Below are 25,893 nucleotides of genomic sequence, written 5' to 3' on the forward strand. Positions count from 1 at the left end.
TAGTGTTGTCAGTGGCTGCAGCAGAAAGACCATTTTTCCTGTGTGAAGCTAACTGGCCAGTATATGGATCAATTTGTGACATACACTATGCCCGCTGATACAATCCAATAGCCAAGTAGTTGCCCGAAGTTTATACTCTTTCAGTAGAAGAACAAGGTTAAAAATGAATCTACCCCACATCAAGATCATGCAGATATTTTGATGATTAAGTAGGATAGGGACTCTTTTATAGTAAGGAGCTCAAACATTTCTATAAAACCATCAGCACTTGAAATTAATGATGACCAAAACTGGATAGCCAATATTCTCAGAAGAAAAAAATACTGAGATTTTTAGCCTTTAGAAATAGTGCACTAACTGAGAAAATTTAGAGACTTTCATTAGCATGGATACTAAACATTTTCAGCACGACAAAATCGCTGAGTATAGCTTGGGATCCTAAGGCTGGACCAGCACCCAATGTCACTGAGGTCATCTTCCCTAGTATAGACCAAGCATTCCAGCACTTTCTTTGGAATCTTACTTCTCTCTGGAGATTCCATGCTCATTTGGGCCTGTTTCCTTAGTAGAGAGGGACACCAGTGGGTCACCATGTTCTGCGTGAGAGTCCTGCATAACACTGAAAATCATTATCGCATTACCCCGAGCCTTTCCTTGTCCTTACTGGATAATTCCACATCTGTTACTCTTTCCTCATGTATTGTATTTTCCAGCTGTTGAGTACTTTTTATGGCTCCCCTCTGACCCTTTTCCAAGTTCTCCATGCCGCTAGCTCAAAAATAATGTTGCCAGACTGGACACATTATCCAGGAAAGGTCTGACCAGCCTGAGTGGAATGGAAGGATTACCTCATTATTACCCTTATTATCATCCATAATGAAAACATCAGGGGGGAAAAAGTGAAGCAATGAATCATACAATTATCTAGTAGTGAACTCACTCGTGTTGATGAGAAACTGGTTGGAGACTCCGGGGTGATCAACGTCATGGATAGCAGCTGCAAAAATGGCGGCCAGAATTTCCAAATCGGTGAAGACAGCCTGTCGAGCAAAACGAGCACATTTAACTCCATGTCCCATTGGCCTACCCCGTGTATTCAGCTTCACATTAAAGTATCCCATTTCATTCTTGTTGGGAGGACTGTTTGCTGATGTACATAATGTTTCAATGCGCTAACTGAATGGAGATTCTATCCATCATCATAAGGTCTAACATGAAAGGGATGATGGCGGAAGCCCATGCCCACATCAAGCTTATGGGAAGGCATTAGCACCGTGCTCATGATGAGTGACCAGGTGGAGCCTGATGTTTGTTTCTTGGGTAAGTGGTGTGGCAGAATGGTGCTTATGTAACACAAGCACATACAAGTCAAAAAAGCAAGTCAGACTGGCTCTTCCCTGAGATATAACAACATTCATGTTTCCAGGCTGAGTAACTTAAGAGAAGAAAGGCTAAATTCCAAACTCATAAGACTGGCAATAAATTATTTTCCAAAGCTTTTAGCTTCAGAAATAATTTATCATGTAGGGTGGACAGAAGCTTTCAGGTTTTCATTCTTTCATTCATTCATTCACCTACTCCTCCAATTCCTACCCACTAAATGTTTACCATGGGCAAGATCTGAGAACATTCCTAAGAAGTGGAACTTGTGTCCCACTGCTCCACCTCCCTCATGCCATGTTGTGAAGCTCTTCTGCCCCCACTTGTCCACCAACACTTAAACCTAGTATTTGTGTAGGTATATATTCCTTCCGACTAAAAGGTCTTCTTCTGACTTTAATGTCTTTCTTCATCCTCTGTGATTACTTAAATCTTCTGATCCTTCAAATGCCAAGTTATGTCCACCTCTCCCATGAAGGGTAACTGCTCAAGGACACGTTAAGCTCTCCCTTCTCTAAACATGTGTGGCCCCCGGTGGTCAATTTCTGGCTCCACAATAGGTATCCTATCAGTAACAGCAGGTAGTTGATGAACAGTGTTGGCCCACTCTATAATCCTTATACAGAACATACAAATAACACTGTTTCTCTCCTTCAGGGGATAAAACAGCCTCAGCTCCATCTCACTTTCCCATCTTGTTGGATTTCTTTTCTCAGGAAATAAGGAACCCAGACATCAGTGTTGTGGCCAGTTTCATCTTTCTTCACCTTCCCAATCTGGTGGGGCTGGATAGGGGTTGGCAAGCCCCCTTCTGAAGTGAGCGTACACATTTGGAAGGACCTGACTCCTGCTGCTGTACGTCAAAGATATGGCTACTAATATCGGTGCAGGGAAATGCATTAATCTACTAAGGAAGGAGTCACAGCCACCTTCTAGCAAGATGTCTAGCAAAACAGAACATGGTTTCCCTTTGCTTCAGCATTATTAATTCTAGATATTCAGTTACTTTTTCAACCCACAGAATCAGTTTTATGAATTCTTAGGAGAATAAGCCTATGGATGTTTATTCTCAATAGGAACCATACAGGATATCTTATATTTCTGTGCTATGCAACACAGTGTTTGGGGTGGTGTAGGCAATTCAGATCAGTATATGCATACTGAAAATAAACTACATACTAGATGCTAAACTGGACACTTATTAGATACTGGAGACACAATGAAAAATAAAGCACTCTGGGGGCACCTGGGTGGCTTATTTGGTTAAGTGTCTGACTCTTGATTTCGGCTCAGGTCATGATCTCAGGATCCCGAGACTGAGCCCTGGGTCAGGCTCCACATTCAGCTGGCAGTCTGCTTGAGATTCTCTCTCTCCCTCCCCCTCTGTCCCTTCCCCACTTGTGCACACACACACTCTCTCTCTCTCTCTCAAATAAATAAATCTTAAAAAAAAAAAAAGCACCCTGTTAAATTGCTTGATAATGAAACAATTTCAAATGTAAGAGACATATGGAGAGTTGCTCTGATATTCAAAAGCAGCCTAAGTAGAAATGTCATTCATTTTTATTAGCAACCCAATAGATGGATGCCACGCATCATGAAGAACCGGTTCAAATACGTGCCATTATTTCTCTAAACACGGTAAATGTGGTACATAGCACTTTTTAGAAGAGGATGGGCAGATATGCAAAACAGATCATAACTACTCACATCTAATGCTGGCGTAGAAAGGAGAACATGGGTTGACTGGGCTACATCAGCAGCGTGTAGGCTGTTATGATATGCCACATCAGAATGGTAATGGTCTTCTAAAGTCATCATGTAGGTTACAAATGTATCAGATGAGATTTTGAATGTCTTGAGGAGATCTCTTTCCTATGCAGTAAAATGGATTAGAAAATAAATAAGTGGATGTCCAAAAATGAGGAAAAAGTCAAATCAGGAAAATAAACTGGGATGGGGAAAAAAATCATAAAGAGCCATCAAATTCAATAGGCAGTCTCTCTCCTTTTTACTCACCTGGAATATGGCATACATGATGCAGGTGAGGGGCCTGTTGTGGGAATAGCCAGCCACATTGAAGATGTTAAGGCCCCATTTGTTCAGGTCTTCCAGCTCCTGTCATCAAAATTAGAGGAATTTAGGAACAAGGCCAGTTTTGTTAGCAGGCCTCATTATTTTTATTGAGTTTTTGGACAATGGTTAGCTAAGTCATTGGAGTGTCTATATAGAGTGTTCCAGTTGCATGAAAATTTGAAAATGGAATGGCCTAGGAGGTTGGGGGTCCTCTTCATTTTAGTTGTAAGTTTCTGTATATTTTGTCAGAAAAGGGAGAGTGTGTGTCTAATACACTGAGTTAGTTGCTGACCTTTTTATGCTACACATCAGTCCTCAACCAAGTTGTTTTCCAAGATAGCTCAAGTGGCTAGGGGTCCCTCCAGCTTCATTTCCCTGACTCTCCTCTTCCCTGATCACTGGCCCATTAGTAACAGCTAGAAAACCATCTTGTGGGAACTCCTTTGTCCTTTGGTTATGATCACAAAGGGCCAGGTCGGGGAGACTCAGTTGCTAGAATGTGTGGAAGTCAACCCTAATTTAATGTAAAAGGTCATGAAGAATGCCAGCCGTGGATTATTCTATCTTAGAGCTCTTGGGCCACAGATAGACCTGGGAGAAACATTATACAGTCCTGTGTTCTAGGATTATTCCAAGATTATCTGATTAAAGGAATAATTTATTCCATTCAAATTCTTGCCCGGAACAAGGGATCTAAGCTCTCTCCAGAGGCCTGCCCCTTGCTCTAATGGCATCTCTCAGAAAGCCTCACTGAATGTCCAAAGTTTGCTCACAGCGAGCTCATTTCCTATTGACACAAGGCTGCGAGGACCTCAGTGGTCACCTTGGGCGGCCCCCTAGGGGACGTGTGAATTTTTTCTGTGCCTCCCTCCACTGGTAGGGTTTGGGCCGTGAGTCAGTGCTGTCAACCTCTCTCCTTTCTTCTCTAGCTCTGCCAGTCAGTGCAGATTTTCCAACTAGTCCTTGGCATCTAGTCCCGGATCTGTTCTCTATGACAATTCATTCCTGTCTCCTGGCCGCCCTGTGACTTCTCCCAGTGGGCCTTCGGTAGGAATCTCATTCTCGAGGAACTCCCATTTACAAATCCAACTCCGAATTAAAAAATACAGGTCTTTTGTTGTAGGAAAAGGGTCTCAAATTTGGTGCCCAGCAATGGACAAAGGGGCCACACCAGCCCTTCTCACCATATACTCTAATCATAAAGCTACAGTGATCGCTGCTATGTTCTAGCAGATAGCTTCGGGCAGCTGCCTGCCATAGAGCAGAGGGCTGCGCGCACACGCCCCCGGCTCAGACATACCTTGGCCAGATGATCTTCATTTTCCGTGTTGACGCCAAAGCGTGAGATGCTTGTATTGTTCAAGCTCGAACTATGCATCAGTTTTTTCACACCGCTTATCTGGGTCATGAGCTGTTGCTTTTTCTTCTTCTCTCGGTCCTTCTGGGTGGGAGATGGAATCTCCACATCATTCTGCTTGTCTGCAACAAGCGGAAACATTTTTCAGCCCCCGTGTGCCAATGAGAACCCACTGCAGTGTCCAAAACAACATCTAATGTTCTGTAATGGATTTTACATCTGATAAAAGACTATCCTACATTGTCTCACTTGACCTCCAGGACGATCCCGTGAGGTTGATGAGAGAATTTCTTTCACTTCACTTTACTGCTAAACAACCTGAGGCCCAAAGGAGTGAAATAAGTTGTCCAAGCAGGACAGGTAGGACTCAAACCTCCACCTTCTATCTGTTGTGTAATTTAGAATTATGCTTCTATATTTTCCAGGTAGGGCAACGATATATATATGTAGATTTTTTTACTTGAATAACTTATATGTCTGTGTAATAGAAAAGGTTCGTGCAGCCAGGCCCAGGTTAATAAGAACAGGCTTTATGTTCTGCTTTTTTTAAAAATCATATTTTTTTTATATTTGTATTTTTTTAATTAAAAAAAATCCCAACAACTTTAACTGGTTATAACTTGTCATTCAGTTTAGATGAGTAGTCTGTACATTAGAGAAATAAATGGTTTACAATCTTCAAATAACGACTTAAAGCCTTGGCTTATTACCACCATTTGAGGTTCCGAGGAAAAGCATATCAGTTTTACTTCATGCTTTATTTTTATTCATTCTACTAATTAATAATAAACAGTGCATCTCGCTTGTCACAGGCATTAAATTTATTAAAATATTTATGCTTATTAAATATGTATGCTTATGTCATTTCATCATTTAAAAAATTCCACTACAGGGGTGCCTGGGTGCCTCAGTCAGTAAAGCAGCTGTCTTTGGCTCAGGTCATGATCCCGGGGTTCTGGGATCGAGCCCCACATCGGGCTCCCTGCTCAGCGACGGACAGCCTGCTTCTCCCTCTCGTCTGCCTGCCACTCTGCTTATTTGTGCTCTCTCTCTCTCTCTGACAAATAAATAAAATCTTTAAAGAAAAAAAAAAAAACCTCTGCTACAACAAGGTAACAGCAGAGCTACGATTAGCGACGAAAACATCTATCTTCTCATAGAAGCTCTTCCCTCTGTATCAGGCTATTAAAAGTATCAGTAGCCAAATATCCCATTTCATTTCACAGGGGCCTTTATCCTGAGTCCCTCTGAAAAATGCATTAACTTTTTCCCGCCACAGGGACGCCTGTGAGTTCCCAGAGGCACTTACTAAACTGCTTTAACAGCTACTTCACTGAACTAAATCACACCCTGTGGCTGAAAGAGTTAATGCAGTTCTCAGAAGTTCCTTATGTATATCTCTGCTTGTTAGAGTAAAACTTAGGACAAAGACGACTTCTCCATTAGAAAATGACATGTTTCCAGATGGCATGCTGGGACCTAGACTATTTGCTTTCCACTCTTGCAAGATGATGGTACAGGTCTCATGTTTTCCCCAGAGACCTCTGTCTGCTCCTAGGACCCTGTGGACAACGCATCAAAGCCAAACAAACACAGGGAGACTGGAGCAGGGTCCTGGACACCTCAGCACCTGGAGCAAGGCTAGTCTCTATCCCTAGCATCCCTGTGTTCTCTGTAGGCACCCACAAGCTCCCAGCCTCATCAGTCTATGACTTTGCCTAGGGAGGAATCTTAGTGGTCATTTCAATTGGTTTAGGGGTTTCCAACCTGCTTCAGAATCAGAAGCACCCAGGGAACTTTAGAAAAAGACAGACTGATGAGCCCTACCCAGTTCTACTGAATCAGTACATTTCGGAAAGCTTCCTAAACGTCTCTCATGATCAGAACCAGGTTTGGGAACCAATAATAATCCCACACTCTCACTATTCGGATGAAGTCAGCAATTTGTCCAAGCTCAAAGGGCAATTTATTCAACAGATATTTATTTTGCAATTACTCAGCTCCAGACACAGTGACTTAATAGCAGAGAAACCAAGCCTTGAGGTTCCTGTTAAAAATTTCTTTCTGGTCTCACAATCTCTGGCAAAAAACACTATATATTATATTGTTTCTGACATTACTTTTCCCTCTGTCGCTTCACTTGTAATAATTGTATTTTCTGCTAAAATGAAAGGTCACAGTAGCCCTTGTCTTTCCCGACCCCGTTCTTTACCATTCCTCATGTCTGATTATCTAAGAGGCTGTCAGATTCCCCTAGGCCACTGTAGATAGAGAAACCTCTAGTGGGCCTACCAGCTTTCCTCCGTGTTAACTAACGATTCTTTGCAACAGCCAGTAATTGAGCTGAACCGCTACCGTGTCTGGAACATTAGAGTAAAGAAGAAAGCCATTATTCACAGACAGCACCAATTTGACATTAATGGGTGTTTCCCTATACAGGCAGGCGCTGGAACCACTGATGGGTTTCCCTATTCTGAATTTCCTCTGTTAAAAGCGTAGCCAGTGCATTGCGGAAATAACCTGAAACACAGACTCAGAGAATCACCATGAACACTTAGTGAACTGACATTCCCAGAATGGTTAGAATACAGTGGGGAAACAGTGAGCTGGCATAAAGCAAAGAAACAAAGAAACAAACAAAAAACAAATGCAAAATACGGTCACGTCAAAACTCTGTTAATGGCCTAATTTGAAGTGTTTTTCTTATTAGAGCTCAGCGTTTAATCCTGCAAAATTTCTAAATTCTTTTCCTTGAATCTTTGAAATTCTATGTTTTAGCTTTTGAGATGTAGTCGGGGATTTACAAGAATGAGTCTTCTCTGTTTGTGAAAATACTTACTAAATTATAATATCGTATCTAAAAATCTTGCTTTGCCTGTGCTCCCTGCCTGCAGATCCTGCTTTACTTCCTCCTGGGCCAGCAACCTGGAGCTCATTATCATGTAAGAGCATCAGTAAGTACCTACTTTGGTAAATGGACTCCTGCCTGCCTTTCAACTTGTCCATCTAGACACCATCCTCTTAGATGGAAACAGCACAAGTTTCCCAGATCTTTGGAGTAAGGGATTCCCTCCTTCCCAGATGACACATTTTAGCATTCAATGACTCTTAGTGCAAAAATGTTCTTTAATTTTAACTTAAAGCACTGAGATTTTTCCCATTTTTTGCTCACTGAGATGGCTGCCATGCTCTGACAAAATTCTTTTATATTACTGGGAAAGGCTAAAAACATATTTTATATTTAGGTTCAACAATCATGGTTCCTAAAGATATCGCTCCAGAAGAATATAGCTATTACTTAAATGCCCTTTAATGTGATTCTTTTATATGGTCTGAGTTCCTAACAACCTTCTTTCCTAATTAAGGAAGTGACAGGGTGTTTAGGTCTGGGAATCCAGAGAGCAAAGCCTTACTTCTGGCTCAGGGACATGGTAGTTAAGTAATCTTGATTAGGTTACTTCGCCCTTCTGGGCCTGTTTTCTCTCCCATAAAATGAGGAAACTGGACTACAAGGCCATTAAGGTCCCTTGCAGATTGGATAGTTTATAAAGAAGGCTTCATTCATGCTTCTCGAGGACTATTCTCCAGGAATATTCACCCCACAAGATAGGATTAAGAGTTCCATGTCCCACATTTGTAGTTTGGAAGCAAGGTTGGTTGGTTTTTCAGGATTACCCAACTGCAACCCTACAGTCCGTTACAGGGAATTCGGATCACCAGGTGTATTTTAGCAAAACTGATCAACTCAGTCATATCAGAGTCAGAGAATATTGGAGCTGGAAGGGATCCGAGACACCACGGATTCCAATTGCCTCATTGTACAGATGAGGCAACTGATGTATCTTTTGTTGATATGAGGGATTCTTTTTCCTCCCTACATTTCTCAAGAATATTTAAAATTTTATTCGGTCTAGTCTGTTTGATCAGAACTACCTTGCGCACACGTCCGTACCCCCCCACCCCGCCCCCACACCTAAGGCTGAGTCTCTAAGGATGGAGATTCTAACACCTTCCCCAACAACCTGTTTTTGATCATGTAATTTTGGGAATAACAAGAAGCCAAAAGATTGGTTTTCCTCAAGAGAAGTGCCAAGTGGCAAATGAAACATTCAAGAGAGCGTTGATGTTTGCCTGTTCTTGAGACACACAGTGTGGACCCTGAGAGCTCATCCTTACTCTCTTATCAGCTTTCTCACTTAATAGCTTATGATGATAAGAGAGATCAGTCTGCTAAACTATTCTTGCCATCCTTGGTGAGCGGCTGGTGAAAGCTGCTCCAAGTGCACAGAGCTGTGTCTGTGAAGTCTTAGACAACAGAGGGCTCCTGCAGCCCTCCTCCAGTCCTGAGAGTCTCTCCCAAGACCACAGACAAGCCCTGGCATTTTAAAATGCAATGTTTGTGAGAGCAAAAATGAGTTCTTGCACTACTTGACTTCTTTTTCTTCCCTACAGTCATTAACCTGAAAAATGTTAAGACTTCCAGTTCATGAAAAAAACCTGGGTGTTGCACAGAGCAGAGTACATCTAAAAGGGACAGTGGAAAGGGCACCCGGGTGGCTCAGTCATTACGTGTCTGCCTTCAGCTCAGGTCATGATCTCAGGATTGTAGGATCGAGAGCGGAGCCAGCATAAGGCTCGCTCAGTGGGAAGCCTGCTTCTCTCTCTCCCACTCCCCCTGCTTGTGTTCCCTCTCTCTCTGTGTCTCTCTTTGTCAAATAAATAAATAAAATCTTAAAAAAAAAAATGGACAGTGGAAGATGCTTGTGTTCAAAGGAACGAAGTCGGGGTTGGGGGGGTGGACTGATGGGAGAAGAAAAGGATTGGTCTGTGACACCTGCTGTTCAATTAGATTCTAGCTGCCTCTCAGAGCTAAGCTATATGAAAATTCTTCTCCTTTGTTCCCTGACAAAGGTGTTGTAATTGCTACTGGAGCAAACCAGGTGCGGAAGGCACCCACAGTTGGAAAGGTACTTGTTAATCGCGACCAGCCCACCTGCTGCCGGATAATGTCGGGGGCTCTGCACTAGGCTGATCAAAGACTGATCGGCTGACAGCAGAAACGGCTTTGGAATTAGAGAAACAGGATTGATTTTTAAAAATAAAACCAGAAGAGGTGTGTGTTGCCCTAAGGCCCCAAGGCACATGGTCATGGATTTAAAGATGTGTCCCGATGCCAAAACAAAGGGAGGTGTTATGTTAAGCTATAAGAACAGGTTGGTTCCCTGCGTAGTGGAGTTCTGAGATCGGGCATAATTCAGCGATATTTGAAAGTCAACAGAATCAGCATCTAAATGTTACCTATTTATTTTAAAGTACAGGTTTGCATATTCTGCAGGCTTTACTAAAGAAAAATACTATCGGAATAGCTTCGCAATACAGTAGAATGGCTTTAAACATGAGCTCAGAAATCCCAAGTAATCAGACAAGATGCCTGACAGGGGTTGAGGATCTCCGATGTAAACCTGTTCTGACAGCGTCATGTGTTAAATACCAGCAATGTGACAACACAGCACAACAGATAAAAAGCATCAGATTGGGAAGATAATGATGCAGCTTGCAGAAAGCCCAATCTTTCAGGGAAGATCCTTCTCTTCCCATTGATCTTTAAGAAATAACTTAGCAAGGCAATAGTCAAGTTACTTTCAAAGCTTGTTCCCATGGGCCAAATCATCACACTGTTATTCTCCAACCATATCTCTTACAAACCACCTAAGAGGAAATCTTCTGCTCCAGGTCCAGTTATTGGAAGAATGTAAAGAATACCATGTCAGAAGAGCCAATAGTCTGGTCCCTCAGGTTTGGATGACTGGACCCCGAACCCCACCCCCTTCAGAGGTCTTAGCCAAGATGGAAGTGGGTAGGTGGATAAGGGGTGACCTGAGGTACATAGAAATACAATCAGCCTATAATAATCTTTTGTCTCTGATGGCATTCCTTTTTCTTGAAAACATCTTTCTGCCTTTTTTTTTTTTAACCTTAAATGTTGTCCTTAGTTCTTATTCGAAATGGCTTTTTCTGTGACTTAACCCCATTCCAAACTCACAAAGGGTTGTTGCTGATGGGTTGCAGAGATTCATATGGAAAAAATCTCAATTATGGAACAGGTTTCCCAGTTAATATCTTACCTAAGAAGGTATTTGAAATATATTCAGAAACCTGGTTCCCTGATCGGCTCATCTCTGAGAGGTGTGTCAGCTCCCGGTTCAGCATTCTTTTGAACTGTGTATGAAGAAGAAAAATATATTATTCATCTAAAAATTAGCAAATGACCACTTAAGATGTTTTCAACTTTACTGAGAACCAAGAGATTGGAGGAGCAGATACCATTAAATAAATGATACTGCGTCTACAAAACACCCCCTTAATGCAAAATCATTCCAATGTCACCCTAGGGAGAAAAAGAGGTTTTCTTAAGATTTCTTAGAATTAACATTTGATTTCTTTTGAAGATGCGAACATAGGAAAAGGAATTTCAGTAGAGGTCAAGGCAATTTCACTTGAAAAATATAACAACTTTTAAAACCCACTTATTAGAAATCAACTTGAAAATATTACTTGAGAGATTATATGTGAAAAGTTGAAGAGAACACTAAAGGGAAAAAGAAGCATCCTTTAAAAATCAAGCTGCAGAAAAAGAATCGGGTTAAAATACAACACAGTCTACTCAAATACGATGTAATATAACATCCCCTTATTATACAATAAGCAGCCTCCGTGGGCTAAGGGACAACACAAATTAAATCGTTACAGATGTTTTTCTACTTCACAGAAAGCATACAGTTGTAAACGTTTCACATTCTATCAAAGACACATAACAGAATCAAATGAACCCACCTTGATGTAACCCCAAGATACAGATAACAAATAGTTTGCCTCAGGCATTTTGGAATGCTCTCCTTGCCACAATCCACAAATCCCTTTGAAAGAATTCACTGTTCTGAGAGAACAACCCCGAAAGGACCGGGAAAGCCGGGAAAGCCGAGCAGATTCAGTGGTAAAATCATCAAAACTTATAAAAGACAAAGTCTCCAAAATTTAGGGCATTTCCTAATCCAAACAAAGCCCATCTTCGCACTCCATTCTTACAAGAAGCCTATGCTCCCTGCTTCTTTCCTGGCAGAGAGTCATGCAATCAGGAATTGCACGAAGGAACGAGAATCTGTCTAAATGTATTCAGCTGGCTGGTTTGCAGCACTTATGAATTATGAATAGTCCTGGTGGCCGAAGGGGTTTCCACTCTAGATTAGTCCTGCTCCGCTGAACTCTGCAAGGAAGGAGCGATTCTTCTTTCCTGAGGGGTTGCCAGACTGGGAAACACAGCCATCTTTTAAAAAGGAGAAGATTAAAATGGAGGAAGCTCCATGAATATTTAAGTAAATCTGAAGTCAGTACCCTCCCCCATTTCGACTAGGTGTTTTTAACCCTCTCTCCACTGCACAGACCTTCCTCCACACAGTCACGCTAATGGTTTCAGAGTGATGGTGTATTTGAGTCATTTACTTTCTCAACATTAAAAAAAAAAAACAACTGAGAACAGGTAAGAACTGTGCCTGTCTTCATACTAGGCTTTCAGAACACAAAGATTTTTTTTTTTTTAAGCTAGCTTTTGGGAGGAGTTTTTGCACACTGATGGTGTGTGACAGTGCCTTCAGCCACCCTTTACAATGAAACAAGTGGGAATAGAATGAACTTATTTCATTTAAAAACTACTTCATTTGTGGGGTGCCTGGGTGGCTCAGTCGTTAAGCACCTGCCTTGGGCTTGGGTCAAGATCCCGGAGTCCTGGGATCAAACTCTGCATAGGGCTCTCTGCTCTGGGGGAAGCCTGCTTCTCCCTCTCCCACTCCCCCTGGTCTTGCTGTCTCTCTGTCAAATAAATAAATAAAATCTTTTTTTTAAAAAAAGCACTTCATTTGCAGAATGCAGTCTTCTCCATTCCATCGGCTCATTAATATGCATACTAGATTGCATTCAACAAATGAATTAAACACCTTAGACCTTTACATCTAGGATCCAGAACGTGTTAGGAAATGTAAGCTATCATTTGCTGCATGAAGGGTGAATTACTTGGGTTATGAAGGACTACACTTTTGGTATTTGAGTATTAAACATCTTTTAATTCATGTTAGAAATATTTAGGAGTTACACTAAATTTTATTTCATTTTAGCAATCTAGGGCATGTTGAGAAAGTCATTCCCTTCCTGTAGACTCGAGCTCTCTCTCCCTCCCTCCTGCCCTCCTCCCTCCCCCCGCCCCCTTTCCTTGTCAACCTTAGACAGCACAGGCTGGAGGAAAGGCGATGAGGAGAGTCCCACTGCAGTGAGCTTCCCAAGCCCATCCCACTCCCCTCCTTCTCCCTCCTCTCCGTTACCCCACCCTTGGACTCTCAGAAGTTCAAGTACAGCATGTTAAAGCAAGAGCAAAGCACCATGGCAACAGCCCCCACACGCAATTGGCTCTCTTTCCTGTGAGGCTTTCTCCTTTCAAATGAGCATCCTGCACCAACAATGACTTCACTTCAAGCATCCAAGTCCCCGTCATGCCACTGCCTGTGCCCAGGAGACCAGGGCCTTTCTAGCTGAAGGCAACGCAACTTAGTTTTGTTGCCTGCTGGCTCACTGCACTATGCATTGTTCTCCGAGAGGTTCTGGGGGAACCCTGCTTGCGTATGTGTGTTTTCCCGTGATACAATATGTAGTTAACAGTCGCCAGGGATGTCCGGATCAATTGTCTCGGCTGGTGTGTTTTACTGATGGAACCTCTATGCAGCTTTGAACTCCAGGTGAATCGTGTAAGTTCCAAATTATTTATTTTTCAAGACAAACCTGCTTGGTCATAGTGGCCTCTCATTTTTACTTCTCAAAAGTCAGGCCCCTATGCTAAAGACTTAGAAGCTGGAAAAGACAGGTTTGTATGCTCTGACTGATCAGCTTAATTTTGGAAAAGAGGGAAACTGTACTTGGAGCGCTGCTAAAATTCTTGGAAAAAAGCAGAGATAATTTCTTAAATTATGTCTCTGCATAAGACTTAACTGCAGGTAACATTCAAACACTCCATCCTCATTTGGGTTCCTTTGGTTGCTAAAATATTTAGGAAGATTTTGGAGTCCATCAGGTTAGTACTAGTTCTAATAAAACCGTTTTATCATGTATTTGATAAATACTTTTTGAACATCTAAAATATGCCAGAAAAAGCATTAAAGATAGAGAAGTGAAAAACAAACAAAAAAACCCCAAGAAAACAAAAAAACAAAACTAAACTAAAAAACACCCTTTTAATCGGCTTTCACCCTAGCAGGAATAGTCAGATACATTAGGGCATGTTCCTTGACCCCAACAGTTAACCATCTGGAGAGAGTGGGGCCAGATCTTTACTAGCTCTGAGTATAGAAGCAGAGAGAAATTCAATAATAAAAGGCAAGGAAGGGAAAGACTTTACTCCTTCCTTTCTTTCTATGACCTCCCACGGCCACAAAAACCCTTGGGATACACTGTTATTCAGTCCCAACATGGGAGCCGGGGAAATGGCTCTCAGCTACAGGGCTGAGAAGGAACCAAACTCCTCACTTTTCCTGCATTGATTATAGAAGGAATAAGCTATGTAAGTAATGACAGATGAATACTACCTCCTCCTTCCTTCTCACAGCTAAATTGCTCTCCCATGAGTCTTTCGCTACGGGCATGGCAATGCCACCAAAAAGTCAAGTCATCCTAAGGTAACCCTAAAGCACAAAACGTGATGAAATACACCCATGGAGGTCACTCAGGGTCAGAAACTGACCCAATCCTAAAATGCTGCTTAGCAACAACCGTTGGTTTCCCTCCTCTGTGAGGGAGGGCCCGACCACACTGGCTAAGGCCATCAAGGTTCTCATCAAAAAGGATTCATGAAGGGCCCACTTGTGTTGGGCTCTGTATAAACCACAGAAGGTAGCAGACGGGAGCGTGTTTTCCATTCTAGCAAACGTAGAGGACAATCAGGCTGGTTAGCGCTGACTGTGCGATGTAACAGACCAAGGGGTAGAACAGACGGGAACTGTGTTTGAGGTTAAGGCTGAGGACACAGTTGGACAATCTGGCTTGGCTTAGTTGGGTTTTCAGGGTCAGACCCCCATATGAGAGTGTTTCTGTTGAGCCAGAGATAGCCACAACGCAGTCGACAAATCCTGACTGTCACTATCAGCTCTCACCAACAGTCCTGTGAAGTCACTTCACCTCTCATATTGAAATGAAAATGATGCATGGTTTTCACTTCTAGGCCTTCCAACCTGAACCTGTCATGATTCTAGGACAAGTTCCTTTGCGTCTCCTATAGACTGGACACAACACTAACAAGCGACGATATCTCCCAGAAAGCAAAGCTCTCTCAAAACTACTGAGACAAATAACCCAAATTGGAAACACTTCAGTGGGCAAGAATAAGTCCTCAACGATGGGGGGGAAAAAAAGCATTTCTAACGCCTCCAGAGTTTGATATTCTAAGACTCTTGCCGTCTCCCTGTCTACTTATCAGGTTGGGTGTCCAGTCTGGATAGGAAGGTAAAACAGTTCCTGAGCGAAACTGTGTCCCAAGCACTTACAGGGTTGAAAGGGAATGGACATTATTTATTTTATCAAATGCAGCAGAGAAATCCACAAACAGGAGCACACTATTTCAAAGCTAAATGCGTCTTTACTACCTAACGTACACAGATCGGATTTTTCTGTTAAGAATCTGCCTTCACAAGAAAAACCCTGTTAGAGCCTACCTAGAAATAATGTCCCCAGAGGAAATGGCCAAAGCCCCTTTTGAGCACAGACGAGCAAAGTTTGTGAATGGACTCTTAGTAACACAAATTCCTCCAATGCTTCCTTAAGCTTATGCCCGCCACTAGATTCTCGAACACTGTTAGAAATTGTCGTTCTTTTTTGAAAATGGAAAAAGATATCATTCTCTATAAATGCTTTAATCTTGCTTGCCTCAAATATATCTGCTCTATCAAATCACATGGGAACGTTTTTGGATAGACTACCTTTAATAGTGGGAAGTTATTTAAAATATATAGTAGCAAATCTGAAATTCAATTATACTTGATATGAACGTTTTGTTTTATGGCTTCAATTTTTCTTTACCTTCAATGCTACATACAGAGATTATTTTCTTCCGAGCCAGTTTTTGTGTGTGTGTGTGTGAAACAATGAAACACTTCATCATTTTTCTAGATTTCTCATGAGAGGACCGGTTTGAGCTTTGTGTGAAGATCCACAAGCAACTTAGGAGCTCTCTTGGTAAGGAGGTCTTAGCTACACTAACTGCACAGGAGGCCAGGAGCAGAAGGATCTCAGAGATTCGTCCCAGTTCTAAAACTTGGGGGTTTTATGTTTCTAAGAATAAAACAATTCAGAAGAGTAACCATACGAGGGGCTAGTATCAAGCACATAGAAGAGCTACTTTAAGACTCATTTCGGCTTGTGAGGGGGTGACCTGGATGTTCACCAAGGAGAGAATGTTTAGTGACCCACTCTATCTTCAGTTGATCAAAGACTAGACAAACAGTCACCTTCCTCTCATTGATAACCTCACGCTGAAGTCAGTAGGTAAAAACTGTGTGGAGGAAAAAAAAAAAGAAAGAAAGAAAAAAAAAAGAGCCAACGAGAGGAAGACCGTTCCAGCAGTTACCCCTGTGGGTGGCCGTCTACGCAGGAGCCCATCTGTGAGACAGGCGCCTTATTGTGTGGGACCTTCCTGTTTTTGCAGTATGAAACCACTGCCCAAGTCATTAAAGTCACAATGACTTTATTAGGGACTGCATTTTGACTCATATTTTACACTTTGTTAGTCACAACTTAATCAGAATTCCTGGGCATCAGGAAAGCAAAGTGGCTGAAAATTCCTCCTCAGAATGCTAGCGGTGGTAGCGGGAGTCACAACAGCTCAGGGCAACCCACACATCAGGAGGGCTGGTCTCTGTCTCAGTTATGGCACAAACTCCCTGTGTGATCTTGGGTTAAGACAAACTGACTTCTGGGGGCTCGGGTTGTTTTTAGCGATGGGCACGGTTTCTTTCGTTATAAAATGGCTAATTTCAAAGGTTCTTTCTGATTGCGAAGCATTGCTTCTTCATACCCTTATTTTCCCATGGAAAGAAGGTGTAAAGAAGTGAAGAACTCTAATTGCTAAGTACCTACTCTTTCTTCGCAAAATCTGATGTAAACAAAAAAACAGGGGTTTACTGTACTTTCTCTAGAACCCTTTATCAAACTCACGATTTCCACAATTCTTAACATTTCAGATCATCTGACAGTGAGCGTCCCGTCTCTTGTCTCCTTTTGCTCTTTCCCTATCTATCATCTGTTTGAAACTTGATGTCACTGTTTAGCATATTTGAGAGGGAAATTAAGTTGAATTGAGTGAGTTGGTAACAGGATTCAGGATGGAAGAACATGCCACTCGTTGTCCACTAACATCTCTACACTAGAAACCATAGTCCCATGATGGACCATCCCAGAAAACAAGCCCTGATGTGTGAGTATCTGGAGCACACCGCTGGTACATGAGGGAATAAAGTTAGGTCATTCTAACTGTCCATGTGCCACATCAGAACGAAATTCAACTAAGCACACCAGAATTGAGTGATTCTCTTCTTAACTGTCCAGTGGATGTAGTAATCCACAACAAATAAAGATTGAAAAAGAAGCACAAACATCTCTGGCATATTCTGCGACAAAACATTGGCATTTATGATGAAGCTAAAATTGAATAAACTCCATTTGCTGCTTAAAGGACAAGATCTGCTCGGGTGACATTTTAAAAGTCAAAAGAGGGACAGACCCATTAGTGTTTTCATACACAGAACTGAAAAACAAAAAGCAAAGCAAAGCAAAACAAAACAAAACAAAAAACCCTCAAAAGAATTTAAATACAACACTCTACAATTTGACAGTAGGTCTTAAACAGCCCTCAAAATTAGTAGGTGTTTCTTCCTACCTATTTATCTATCCTCTTTGCTGCTGTCCATTTTTCTTGGAATTTCTGAAACTTTTCAAGAGGAGATATGGCAGAGTATTGGGACACTCAGAAACGGACCTCTCCGACACCCAAACTAATTCCCTTAAGAATGTTTAGAGAAACTTCTCATGACTTAACATTCCCTTAATTCCAAAAGTTGTTTCAGTGACATAATTAAATAGACAAAAGACACTATATTTATACCCAAAGATGTATTGAAATTTTAGGTAAACAATAATTTTTTGTTAGTATTAAGTGTGTTCTAGATAGTTCATGTCCCAAATATCCCATAAAGAGACTGGATTTAAAAATCATATACTCATATCTTGTTAGGTTTAGAGGTACTGTGTATTTTAAAATAATTGAAAATGTTCAAACTTGTTCTTTTTGACAGAGGTCTTTCCTTCTGGTGAGAAACACAACACCACTGTCTCTATTACTAGAGCTTCACAATTTCATCTTATGTAGTTGAGCCATTTCTTTTATCTGGCTGTTAATAGAAATAGCACACCCCCCCCCAAAAAGAGAGATAAGTTGGCAAATCTGGGGTGCTGGCCTGACGAAGACAGCAAAGGCCTTTCTACAGCAGATACCATAAATCATTGCAGCCAGTGAGAAAAAGCAAGGAATCAAGGTACACTATTTAGTTACCCTTTTGTTTCTGCATTTAAGCCATCTATCCTTTTTCTGTGCATAATGGCTAATACTTAACCTCAAGCTTCTAAAGCTAGTTCCAAGGCCATGGGTGTTAATGTGATTCCAAAGCAGATGACTAAGGTTTCTGTCAAACCATTTCATGGCCAGAAGTCCTACAACTTACTGTATTTTTTTAAGAATTTTTTATTTTTTATTAACATATAATGTATTATTAGCCCCAGGGGTACAGGTCTGTGAACCGCCAACTTACTATATTTTTAAAATTAGAAATCTTACCATGGACTAGACCCATACCCATCCAGTCTAGCGTCCTCTACTGACCAGCAGAAAACAAGATCTATGCCTCAAGTCATTGATGCAGAACAGAAAAATCATCCCCCAAACATGTACTTTCTTTTCATAACCCCATAACTATTGGTCATGACTCTCTTTACGAACTGATTTCCAATTTTATTCTATAACATCTCCTGGATTGTTTAAAATTCTGCACTAAGTATCACCTTATTAGAATTCTCAATATTTTTGCAGCCACAAATACCTACCATAGCTTGTTTTTGAGATCACTATTCTACCCCTTTAAATACATCATGTGACATGTATTATGTTTAATATTAATTATATTGATTTCTACTAACTAAGTTATGTTCACATCCCCTCTGAGATAAGAGACAATGTGATGCTTCAAAGCCTGCTATGGGAACCATTACTTCTGGATTCAGTTTCCCAGCACTGGAAATTGATAAGATCAACTCTAGGGACCATCTAATGAATAAAGGAAACCTATGGGCTACGTAGACTTAGCATTTTATTCCCTGAAAACATGTAAGTGATCTGCTCTGGCATTTTGGTAATCCCTACACTAGACTATGCACTTGCAAATTGAGAAGAATCTGCCACGTGGTGGAGGCTAGAACATATTTTTAAACTAAAAAGGATGAAAACAATGGTCTCACCTAATTTTAATTCTATAAAAAATTGTATTGTGCATTTCATTTTCTTTTTTTAAGATTTTATTTATTTTTTGAGAGAGAGATAGAGCATGAGCATGAGCAGAGGGAGGAAGACAGAGGGAGAAGCAGACTACCCACTGAGCAGAGAACCCGATGCAGGACTCCATCCCAGCACCCTGGGATCATGACCTGAGCCGAAGGCAGACGCTTAACTGACTGAGCCACCTGAGTGCTCTGCATTTCACTTTCTTATTAGCTACCATAATTTAAAATAGATGGATGAATGCTCTGCACAACACTGAACCCCAAGATGTATAGTTTGTTGGTTCATGGAAGGCTTATAAAGGTAGCTTCAGAGTTGGAAGTATAGGTCACACATGAAGTAGAGGGGGTTCTGGTTATAGTTGGCCTTCCCAGACGGATCCAACAGCATAAAGAGGACTCTAACAGCAAACTCAACATCATACTAACATGCCATCGGATCAGGTGAGCATCCAGCTGAGTCTGCCAATAAAATTCGAGTCTGAGAAACTTGGCAAGTCATTGAGTCTCTCAGAGACTAAGTTTTTCCAACTTTAAAACTTTAAAATGGGTTAGAAATAATATATGTATGACTGGCAAAGTGTAGCACTTGTCCTTTATCTCACAGGATTTATACTTGAAGCTGATGCTTTATTTCTCAGTTTTGTCTCTGAATTTAATTTGATTTAATATAAGAGGTGGGGAGGAGGAGGGGGAGAGAGAGAGAATCTCAAGCAGGTTCCACGCCCAGTGTGGAGTTGTCGCAGGGCTCGATCTCATGACCCTGAGATTATGACCTTGAGATTATGACCCTGAGATTATGACCTGAGCCGAAATCAAGGGTCAGATGCTCAACCAACTGAACCACCCAGAAGCCCTAGTTTTGTCTCTGAATTTTGAAAGAATTTGAGCTTATCGTAGGGTCTTCGTGTGGGTTTGCTTTTGGGTGGAGCTTTCAGCTGGCTCTTTGACATCCAAACTCGTCTTGTTGACACTAGCTGGTAGAATTCTAACTACAGAATTCCCACAATATGCTACCGTAGGTGTGACGCAACACTATGTCATTTTGATTACATGACACACGAGTTACTCATAGAAGTTCTGGCTCTCTGGTTGACATTTAGATTATTCACCAGTCTAAGGAGTGTAAACCAGAATGGCCAGAAATGTAAATGAAGCCCATCCAATGAAACCATAACTCAAAACGGCCTGGTGTTAGAACTGTATCATTTAAAAAAAAAAAAAAGCCTATTCTGAGATGTCTCGCTGTTGCTAACTCTGTCCATTCATGATTCCATGACTTAGCCAAATTCCTCAAATTAAGAGACTTTAGAACTCTTTGTGTATGAACAAAAGCCACGAATGGCCACCAGTTGCCTGAAATAAGGATAAGTGCACCCAATATTCATCTTGCTCAGACTGCCACAGTTGAGGTCAGTCCAGTAACACATCCGAATTAATTGAATATGTGCCTGGGAGAGCAGTGAGAGGAGTATCAGCAACATGTCAGGAACAAAAAATACAGCCAGACAATGACAGAACGACTAAACGGCTACACTCCAGACACAACAGATATGTAGAGTGGCTGGGTTTCAGACACAACACGTGTTCATAAACATGTTCCCAGCTGACTGTGCATCGCCAGGCTCCAAAGGGCCCAGATCCTTGGTCACAGGATGCAGACTTTCCAAGAGAAAGGTTAACCAAATGCTCCAATGCTGAACCAAACAACAGCCCCAATGTGCTTCACATTTCTATTCACAAGAAAAGAGCATTTGATCCTGATGACTTTGTTCTCTATTACCTGACCCTGAATTGGGGAGAAGGCTCAGGAGCAATCTTTTGCCCTTTCTGAGGGTAGTTTGAAGAGTCACTGTACACCAGATGGGAGTTTCTCATTCAACCGAACAATGAGAAAAATGAATTGGGCCTGGCAAGCACCTGCACCGTGTAGTACAACAGGAAACAGGATTCCTGGGTTCTAATGGATTTGCTGTTAACAACATCGTTGGTTCTGGACAAATCAGATTCCATTTCTGAGCCTCATGCAAGGAATATTTATCTGAATGTCTACCACGTGTCTAGAGCTATATTAAATTCTGGGACTACTCTAGCGAACGAGTTCATGTTCCCAATAACCTCACAGTCTAAAGGGAGGAGATGAGTAAAAACCAAGTTCCATGACAGAAAAATCAAGATCATAAATTTGTGACAGCCAACTGTAAAACCCACGCAGTAGTACTAGGTTAGGATAAACAGAGAAGTTCTCTCCAAAGAGATAACATTGGAACTGAGACCTGAAAAATAAGCAAGGACCCGGACTGAGCTCTAGTTTTCAAAGTCTATGATTATGTGTTTTGTTACCAAGTTGTATAAGAATATAACAAATTACCTTGTGGATTTCCCTTTAATTTTTATTTTTAAATCATTTGACTTTGGAGCAAAAGAGAACAAGATTTCATTCTAGAGCATCAGCAGTGAGTAGCTGAACGGCTTGGACAAATCAGTGATGTCTCTTGCATCCTGTTTCACACGGAAAAGGGGGATATAGTAATACTTTCCTCCCCCTGAGCATCAGAATGAGATCACACAGGGAGAGCTCTGTGTAAGCAGGAAAGCCCTCTTCAGGTATGTTTCCTTACCTTGCTACCTTGGATCTGGCAACACAAAAATAACAAACAGCAACACATTTAGAGAAAGTGGCCCTTTATTTAATGCTCTATCCCAGGACCATAGGAAACTTCTAGAGCAAATAAGCTTTAAGGTGAAGAAAGGGGCCTTAAAAATCCTCACATCGCTCCACAACTAATGTTCCCTTGGACAGAATCAGAGTTCTCTGGGAAATACAGACCGGGATCACAGGGCTAGATTTGAAAAGCAGAGCTCAAGACAGAAAAATCTTTCCTGAGTTCTTTCTCACTAATATTTGTTCCTCTTTTCTTACCTTTATGAAAAAGGGCTCATATTTTTCTTGTTTTAACCCAATATATTCTCTTGCTTTAAAGAAAGCCCATTCCTGTCCAGAGATTCGTGTTTTTATTTATTTTTGGAAAAACTCTCTTATTTTAGGATTTACTAAGGGCTCTTAAGGTTGTTTCTTGAAAAGCAACGTATGGCCTTTCTTAGTTTGAAAACTGTTCTATGCCTTATCTACAATGCGGCATTAGACAATGACCTTATCCTGTGAACATAAAGAAGGAGAGTATTAACAAAAGAGTATTTTTAACTAGCGTAATCAACATTGGAAAAATTTTTTGAGATTAAATTATACTGATTTTAAAATATTTTAAAAAATCATACTGGTAAATCCTTATGAGATATTATCAGGGAACCTTCTGTGCAATGGGTAAGAAAGATGCAAATAAATTTTGTGCAACTAGATCCTGAGTGTGTTAAAATACAGCAGGGAAAAATTCAGTGACCGCTCACCCTGTCACCAACATAAATGAGGTACTGGACTTGGTCAAGTAAATGCAGGTATATTTAAATCATTCTGACTCGGTTACAGAATGGAACTGGCAATAGCAATCAGATAAGGGGCTGAGGCAGGGAGAACACTGTGCCCTCTCAGCTGGGTAGATGGGTAGCATCCGGCTGGCTACAGATTTGTCTGAGCTATGAGCAGGACATCTAGAGCAGGTGTTGAGAGACCTTTCATTAGTGATCTGTCAGAGTCCCTAGCTTCTCACAGTCAAATGGGTGTGCCAGAGTATACCAAAAATTCATATTACTACTGGATAGTCTAAGCATATTCCATGAAATTTTTGAAAATACTAAAAAATATTTCCATCTTTAATATCATGCTGTGCCCAGCAGCAAGGTCATTACTTGTCCTAGTATCCATCCAAAGCCCTCAGGTCAACACATTTCTTAAATCACCCAATCAAGAAGAATTTCAGAGAAATTTTTTGAATAAGATAAAGCCCAAATCAACTACCACCAACTGACAAAAGCCTTCATCTGTTTTTCGCTTTTCTCCTGACCATTACACAGAAATAGAGCTATGACTCTTTGAGACTTTTTAGTCCTACCACTGTGAGCTTACACGGAGTCTCAAAAAAGTCAAGACACCATTGCAGGCCTCAAGAGCTTACAATCTGGAATAGACTTACATAAAACCTCAGAGAACTAAAATACTAGTTACGATACTAACCAGTAAGCTAGGTAAGAGGATGGTTTATGGAAATCTGATCAAAGTCAGAGTACCTAAGTCAAGGTTTCAAAAAAAGAAAGCCAAGAAACCTGGCATTAGGAGCAGGTGCATAGTATGGGCTCGATGGTGCATTTGAGTCAAAGGGAAGTCTTTAAGGCAATGGAATGCCGAGAGAGGGGTAAAGGTTTATATTTCTTCATTCTCAAGTTATCATAAAACTCTTACTTATATTCTTAAGCCAGGTTTTCTTTCTTTCTTTTTTTTTCAATCCAGGTTTTCAATAGATTTTCTGACATCAAGGGAAGAGAAGAAGTTGGAAGTCCATGGTTTGGCCAGTAGGAGCTACTAAAACTTAGTATCATTTCGATTATGTTAAGATAAAAATGTTAAACCTGGCTGCCTTTGCAAAATGAGATTTTCTTTTCTGATAGTATACATACATAGTATATTTTGATGATATATACATATATTTTAATTCAGAAATTAAAACAGCAAAATGTGAAAAAACAAACAAACCAAAAACAGCAATGCCAAAGGCATTTAAAGTAACTCATTCCAACTATTTTCTTCCAGATTTTGAGCACACAGTTTTCAGGAATACTAAATTAGTTCTCTTTACTTGAAGGCATTACGATATGTATAGTTTTTACTCAAGAAAGGTAATGAGGACAATGAGAAGGTTAAAATCAATGCAACTGATAGTAGGGCCATCCCATGTCTTTAAGTGTAATCAGCCTTTTGCTGAAGATGAACAGCAAAGTGGATTTGTAATCAGACCAGTATTTCACTACCTTAACCTTCCACTAATTAACTTTGTGACTCTGGGGAAGTCATACCATAATAAAATTATATTTCATTTAGATTGTGTTTTATATGTTACAAAGATCTTCAGAGTATATTAGATATTTAATCCTCGGTTTTTATCATCCTCATCTATAAAACACAAGGGCTTCAAATCAATGATATCTAAGGTTCCCTATTGGGTTTAAAGTTCTAGGATTTTGTTTAAGGCAGCCATGTGAGACTATAACTGGAAAACATATATTTTGATCTTTTTCTGGCTTGATTTATCACCTTTCACCATCCGTACTGACCAAAGACATTACATAGTCGCCAAATTATCATTTCACTTTGCCCTGTCTGATCGGCTTTAGCTCATAGCCTGTGTGGTTGAGTTGGAAAGGTATTTTTATTTAATAACAACTTCTCTTTTTACTGTTTTCTTTTCCAAAGTACATAATTAAAATTTTCCTTTTCAGATAGCAAATGACAAAAACTCTTGTCCTATATCTACACTGTCTTAAATTGGTTTAATCATTTTTATGACCAATATCTGTACTCAAATTTCAGTGGTACAATTGCTGAAGGTTATAACACTGTACACTATGCTGCTAACAGTAAAAGGAACTTGGCCATTTAAAGTTTTTAAGAACATTTTTAAGACTGCCATATTTTGAACAGCTAAAAAATATAAGTGAAACTGAACTGCGAAGATGAAACTTATTTTCAATAAATTCACTGAACTTCAATTTCTGAAGGCTTTAGGTTTCAAAGGTGGTACATTTCTAAACCGCAAGTAATTATCAGAAAGAAACCCGGGACTGATGAGCAGAAATCCATGATTTATAGCCTTTAAAACGCTGCTCCATAAAAAGAAAAAGACCATCAGGAACTTCTTAAAGAGAAGAAGATTATCAGGCACTTCCCAAAACAGAAACAAAAGAAACAGAAGTTTTACTGTCTTCTTCATTTCTAAATAACTTAACAGCCCTTTCTTTGTGGAAACACTTGGCTACTTTAAAGTAAATCAAACAAAGGAAGTTACAGTAAAATATCCAGGAGACTAAACAGTTTGGCACCAGTGGAGGGAAACATCACGTACAATTGGGCAAGACAGAGAGGGCTGGCAGGTCCCTGAAAAATGCTAAAGTGGAGGATGTGCTGGGACGCACATCCACCGTTGGCACAGAGCCTTCCAGAGTGTGAAATCTATTGACTGTGGCACAAGTCTGCCCTCGGGGCTTTGGTTTGGTGAGTCCTGGCTTCCAGAGAGCTGATGTCTCTCCACTTGCTGAGCACACTTTTACGCAGAAGGCAAACTGTGGGAAGATCAGCCCAAGACTAGGCTCCATCCTTGGCTCTTCTTTCACAGATAACAATGGCACCAATTTGGAAGGCTTTTAGATGAGGACGCATTCGAAAAGACATTAAAGACAAGAAAGAAATAGGAAAAAATGTGAAACAGACGTTTATTCCATTAAACCACTGTAATTCCATTTTTTACAACTACCGTGCTGGATTTATATTTGAT

At 40.8% G+C, this 25,893-nt stretch overlaps 1 protein-coding gene across 2 annotated transcripts in view; it reads right to left on the bottom strand.

Moving 5' to 3' along the window:
- PDE4B (phosphodiesterase 4B) overlaps window positions 1-25,893 on the bottom strand; it is a gene marked incomplete at its 5' end in the record, with an annotated part of 446,375 nt that overhangs the window by 7,711 nt on the left and 412,771 nt on the right. For both annotated transcript variants that reach the window (XM_080800299.1, XM_080800300.1), the window contains 5 exons: window positions 941-1,040; window positions 3,091-3,255; window positions 3,400-3,498; window positions 4,757-4,935; window positions 10,939-11,032. In XM_080800299.1, the coding sequence (XP_080656425.1) occupies window positions 941-1,040; window positions 3,091-3,255; window positions 3,400-3,498; window positions 4,757-4,935; window positions 10,939-11,032 (637 nt within the window). The remainder of the gene's footprint in view (window positions 1-940; window positions 1,041-3,090; window positions 3,256-3,399; window positions 3,499-4,756; window positions 4,936-10,938; window positions 11,033-25,893) is intronic.

Source organism: Martes martes, assembly GCF_963455335.1.
Source record: "Martes martes genome assembly, chromosome: 4".
In the NCBI taxonomy this organism is placed as follows: domain Eukaryota; kingdom Metazoa; phylum Chordata; class Mammalia; order Carnivora; family Mustelidae; genus Martes; species Martes martes.